The sequence below is a fragment of the Schistocerca americana genome, chromosome 1, assembly GCF_021461395.2.
Source record: "Schistocerca americana isolate TAMUIC-IGC-003095 chromosome 1, iqSchAmer2.1, whole genome shotgun sequence".
NCBI classification, from domain to species: Eukaryota; Metazoa; Arthropoda; class Insecta; order Orthoptera; family Acrididae; genus Schistocerca; species Schistocerca americana.
The window spans coordinates 1,047,610,675-1,047,616,674 of record NC_060119.1 but is presented as its reverse complement, the minus strand read 5'-3'; the positions used below and the strand labels follow the sequence as shown (position 1 = coordinate 1,047,616,674).

Below are 6,000 nucleotides of genomic sequence, written 5' to 3'. Positions count from 1 at the left end.
GAATTTAGCCAAAAGTTTGGCAACTGCACTGTGAGCAAAAAGTTGTATGGTTGGGTGGTGACTGTTGAAATCTTCAGCAATGACCCATGTAATGTTTCGCGTGTTTAGGCGAGCTAATCAGCCACCCAGTATTGATACAAGGTAAGATGTATTTGTGGTATGGCTGAACACTGCCGGGCCCAAGTCTCATGGCATGCCATAGCAGTTCCAACTTCTGGCTAGCTGATCAGTACGGACGAGTCCAGGTACAAAAACTAGCATCATCACCTGAAATGGGGAGAATCTCTTATCTGGGAATTTGGATGGCTGTTAATTGCACGGCCTTTGTGCAGCATATGCTCCCAAAAATGGCAGCGTGTCAAAAACTCTTAAAGATGACCAAGTTAAAGTTCTTTGAGATTAGACAATGACTAACAGTCAAATAGTAGTGCAAATCTGAATACATCTGCAATCTCAGAAAAATGAGGCACATCCAATGACACAACAATATTTCAATATCTTCAAAACTACAGAAGTTAATATTTCACAGTGAATAGACATTTTCACAATGAACCTCTGAATTAACAACTTTTAAATACTTTGTGCAGTTTCAACATGCAATACACATAAAATGAATGCTTCTCATTTTGTTATATGTGTGTACTTATTTCATGAACAGTTTACTATTTATCAGAAAATTTATGTAACTGTTGATTGCAAATGCTATTAAAAATTAACTAATTTCAAAGTGGTCAATCACGTGTCCTTGGACATGACAGTTGAAAAAAGAATCAAAAGATGCTTCTGTTGAGAAGGCATAAATAATTGTTTAAATAATTTTTAATAACAGTTCATTGCCATTTAACGTGAGCACACTTTCACAAGAACACTAGCTTATTTAATTATGAACACACTTTTTTATTTGTAATTATTGTGAATGGCCCAAGCGTGATCAAATATTTATATTATTTCTTTATTTAAATTTTGTTGTAATGTATTAGTTTAGTCTGGGAAATGGTCAAAGTTGAGTCAATTGATGTCTACAGCATGTAAGAATGATGTATTTTTGGTGGGGATGGTCTTCAGCCTCTGGGAAAGCTGACGGTAGCGGAACACTACGGGAGTCAAATGAAGACTGGGACTTTTGCAGTGAAAGCTCAGGGGAGCGATTCTGGTCACTTTAAGTTGAGTGCTGGAAGTAAGCAGGCCTGCCTATGGTAACTTGCGTGATTCAGTTGTATAGGTGACTGATACTGGGTGGTGAACGGCCGCTGCAATACTCTTAACTTTTGAAGGGACTTCATATTTCGAGAGGTCTGAATGTGCTACAGAGTAGCACGCTGACTTTTTCAATTGTGCTACACAGCTGACAACAGGCAGCGTATGGATGACTATTCTTCATACTGTGTGTGTTGATGTGTGAATAATTATACTGAACTCTGAACTGTATTGAGCTGATGCATATTTTGTGTATTGCAATCACAAAATGGACTTAGTTTTCATGTATATGTTTGATTAGAATTTAGTCTGGAGATTTTGCTATCATTCTCATAACACTTTCAGTGATAACATTACTGCATTTGGTGAGGGTATTTTTTGTCTGTATTTTAAATGAATATCATAAGACCACTTCCTGTTTATTCATGATGTCCTTTCTTGAATAAACATTCTTCAACATAATTCTTTGTTGTCTACATCAATTACAGACATTAGAATAGAACTTTTATTTTGTATTTCTGTATTTTTGTTACCTTGCAGTTCTAGCCAATGCATCGATTATGACTGCAGGATCACAGCTAAATGTTGTTATTTGCATTGAACTGGATGCAGGGTATGAAAGCAGCTGTGCTCAGCTCGACCCTATGACTACATCGAGCTATTATTTTGAAACAGTACCGTGCACAGCCTAACTACCTAAGGTACAAGCATTACCAGGCAAAGTCGCAACTGGTTTGCTTGTATGGGATGCTGTCCGGAAGAGTGACTACTCAGCAGCAACTGTTAGGAATCATTGCTCCCATGCGCTTCACTCTCCTGACATCAAGATGATGATGATTTGTTCATGTGTTGATGACATTTTTGCAACCTGTAAACGAGGAAGCAACAGTTAAAATGTGAGCATGAATAAATGCTACCTAACGTGTTAATGTTACCACATGTAATATGTCAGGCATGGGAATTGCACTTTGCACCATTTAGAACTCCAGTTGATACTTATTTGGTAGGTAACACTCATTATGCTGAACTCTACCACTGCTGCAACACATAACTGGTTATAACTCAAGAATGAATAAAACTATGTTCAAACAAACAATTTCATCATTTTTCTGGTGAAATTCTGTGTCCGATATGTCACATGACCACCTTCCCATTGGAAATTTACATATTGGATGCAAGATGGCAGCTTTCAAGATGGTCACCATGTTGGTGACATAGTGTGTAAGTTTTTCTCATTCCTCTTTCTCATGTGCAGGGACTTTGTTTTAATGTTTGCTAATCCATTTGGATTTTATGAGGGTGTTTGCTGAACTTTAACTTTAGACCACCTTCTACATTTTTAGACATACACAAAGACATAAAAAAAGACAGAACTTTGTTAGGACAAATCCTTTTCTAATCTACAATATACACCTGCCCCCCCCCCCCCCCCCCCCACACACACACACAGGTGGCTACATTGTGTGTCCAATATGCATTTCATTCAGGATTTATTTCTGGTTTCAGTCAACTTACAACTTAACCAATGTTAATACGCGAGACTCAGTTCTGGGACTTTGCCCCTTTAAGATCTCTGCAGGCCCACTCATATTTCTCTAGTCTAAAAACCCACAGTGTTCACCAGAGCTTTCTCTTCTAATCATATAGCCAATTCCTGTGTACAGTGCATGCCTGACCCTTATATGGGGTCCCTTTAAATCTCTTCTCAATTAACTGAAGCCAAGCTGAAAGGAAGGAGCGCCACACAAAAATGGCGTCAATAACCAATCAAGTGCCCACAATGTACCACAGTTAAGGTACAAATTTGTGACAATCAGTAGATTTTCCCGGTTATATAAATATCATAATGTTACACAGAAAATACATTTGGTGTATGACGTAAAATGAACCTTTAGCTCTCATATATTTAAAAAGCAGCTCATTTCACATTTAACAATGTCTGTAATTGTTACTGGGTGCACTAAAGTTTTCTCCTTTTTGGACACTAGTAAACCAACAATAAGCACAAACAAATGTGAAACAAAATCATTAAAATGGTTCTCACTCATGTTCATCTACATACATTCTTTAATCTTAAGGAAACCACAAACTTCCAAACATCAAATTTTATTTCTTAAAACATACAAGACTGTCTGGCAAATATAAATACACATAAACATGTACTCCAAATACATAGGACATATTTTATCACAAAATAACATTATGACTATATACACATGTTCAACTGACAACAATGTAGTACACAAAAGCAATATTAAACATGTCACAGCATGTTTCTGAAGACAGTTCGCTACCATAAAAAGGAACTCCACAATACCACCTCTAGAAGCCCAGTAAAAATTACTGACTTTCTGGCATCTTCAACTTGATCACACTATGAAACAATCAACAGGTACAGAAATATATTAATTTTGTGTGTCAGCAGAACAGTATTCATTGTTCAGTGACAAAATGTTGCAGTTCATTCTTTTTAAAGAATCCTTGGGTTGATTTTTAAGTAATCTTCAAACATAGATGGTAATGTTGAGGACAGATACTCTTCATCTAGGTCCACCTGCAAATTAACACAAACATAGAAGTCTTTACAACAAATGGAAACAACATACAATTAAAATTCCCCTCTCAATTACGACTGTATGTACCTGCCACCCCCACCCCCCACCAACACACACACACACACACACACACACACACACACACACACACACTCTCTCTCTCTCTCTCTCTCTCTCTCTCTCTCTCTCTCTCTCTCACTCACTCCACATTTTATGTGGGTGATTACCACTGTAATATATTAAATAACTTACTCTGACAAATGTGTGATAAAGGAGCTCTTTGGCTGTTGCACGCCTCTGTGGATCATGTTGTAAACAACGGTCCACAAATTTGTGACCCTCTTCAGACAGAGTGGGAGGAGCACTTGGAGTTTCACCCATGCCAACTTTGTACATGATTTGGTAGTTGGAGTCGTACTCTGGCCAAGGTCTCTGCAGAGAGAGAAAAAAAAACCTCAAATGCTTTTATCAAGTAATGACTGTAAAAATAATAACTTTTTATGTATATAAAGTTTACTGTTCACTTACCAAGATGCTAACATTACTCAAAAACTTACAAAAGTGACACTTTATGCACAATAATCAATATCTTTTTAAGAAAAGCGTCCACAAACTGAAATAATAGTTGTACTTACTTTTCCAGAAGCCATTTCAACAACAACACATCCAAGAGACCATATATCAGCTGCCCTGCCATGGCCTCCTGTATCAGTCTTCGTGAAAACTTCAGGGGCCATGTACGCTGAAAGCAGACAAATACTCATACATAAAATACAGTGTTTACAAACAGTGAAATCTCTTGCAAGCAAAAAATAACTTCTTAAGACAAACAGTCCCAGTATTCCAGTTAAACGTTATTCAAATACTCTTCTTGATATTGGAATTAAATATACCAACCCTGAGTCCCCACAAATCCTTGAAGTTCTCCTGGCATTGTTGTATGGGCTTTAATCTTGACTGCTGAACCAAAGTCACCCAACTTGAGATGGTTGCCACCACCAGTCAGGAATATGTTTGCACCTAATGACCAAAGATACTAATTTAATTCTTCTGCACAGCATTTTTATACACTAAATATGTTTAGTACCCTCCTTCTGCCCAACATGTGAGAAGACCACTTTACCTTGCTTCCTGAACTGAGTTGTAATATTGTGTGTTAAATGTTATGTAACTGTTTTGCTTATCAGATCATCTGTCCACAATTTCTGAATACATTAGACCAAGCAATATTTCCATACTAGTGAATATACATTCAAATTTCATTAAAAATGACAAAATAAAAAAATGTCCAGCTGCTGATAAGGAAGTGACTGTGATTCTGGGAAATATTAAAAGCAATATTTGAATCCTGGATTGTGCTTTTGCTAAGTGTTGAGGTAGCCGTCTGAAAATGTCTGTCTATATGTACAGAACATTAATTTCAAAACGAAAAAAAAATAAAAATAAAAAAATAAAAAAAAAAAATCTCGACAGACATAGTAAATCAGTGACTTGTTTGGATTTTACATGCAACAGAAAGCAAAGTCATTCACAGAGGCACTCATGTTCTACAGTATATCAACAATCAGTGTTTTTGTTTTTACAAATGTAAGCAATTGTAACACAAAATGTGGCATCATTTTTTTACAATCAAATTATCACATACACTTCACATGCTCTGCTTCTACTCAACTAAACTTATTAGAGGGTCTTGTAGAGGACTTTTATTGGTTATACTATTTCACAGAATCAAGTCTTTCACTTTCATGACATTTTATGGTCTGATGGCAGGCAATGGCTACCTTGAACTGATATGACCATAACAACAACAACAACAACAACAACAACAACCACCACCATCTGATCTTTGGCTATTTTGAAACACTGTGCCTACCATACATTTGTTTCTGGCCTCAATCATGCCAAAAGCAGGCACTTCAGTAGCAGTTTTTCATTAAAGCTTTATAGATACATGCTGTTTTCTACATGCTGTTTTCTGAGGTCAGCCATTTCAGAGTCACAAAAACATTGAACCACGACAGAGTAAATACGTTCTGTAAAGACAAAGGCAGAGTGTGTGGATGGCACTTAGTGATGTTTCAGTGTTCAGATAACTATTTGCTTACAACATTCAAATTTTAGCATCTTTCTGATAGCATCATGTATTCAGCTGTTCACATAGTTTCCTTCACAGAATTTGTCTACAATTTCATGAAATTATGACAATTCTTATACTTGACAAATTGTTTGCTCTTATTTAAAAATGCAC

At 36.6% G+C, this 6,000-nt stretch overlaps 1 protein-coding gene across 2 annotated transcripts in view; it reads right to left on the bottom strand.

Annotated features, from left to right (window-relative positions):
• Window positions 1-3,287: 3,287 nt before the first annotated feature.
• Window positions 3,288-6,000, bottom strand: part of LOC124617051 (mitogen-activated protein kinase kinase kinase 4) — a 217,227-nt gene continuing 214,514 nt past the window's right edge. For both annotated transcript variants that reach the window (XM_047145235.1, XM_047145236.1), the window contains exons 21-24: window positions 4,650-4,772; window positions 4,388-4,494; window positions 4,005-4,184; window positions 3,288-3,751 (exon numbers count right to left, since the gene is read on the bottom strand). In XM_047145235.1, coding sequence (XP_047001191.1) covers window positions 3,668-3,751; window positions 4,005-4,184; window positions 4,388-4,494; window positions 4,650-4,772 — 494 coding nt within the window. In that variant the 3' untranslated portion in view covers window positions 3,288-3,667. The remainder of the gene's footprint in view (window positions 3,752-4,004; window positions 4,185-4,387; window positions 4,495-4,649; window positions 4,773-6,000) is intronic.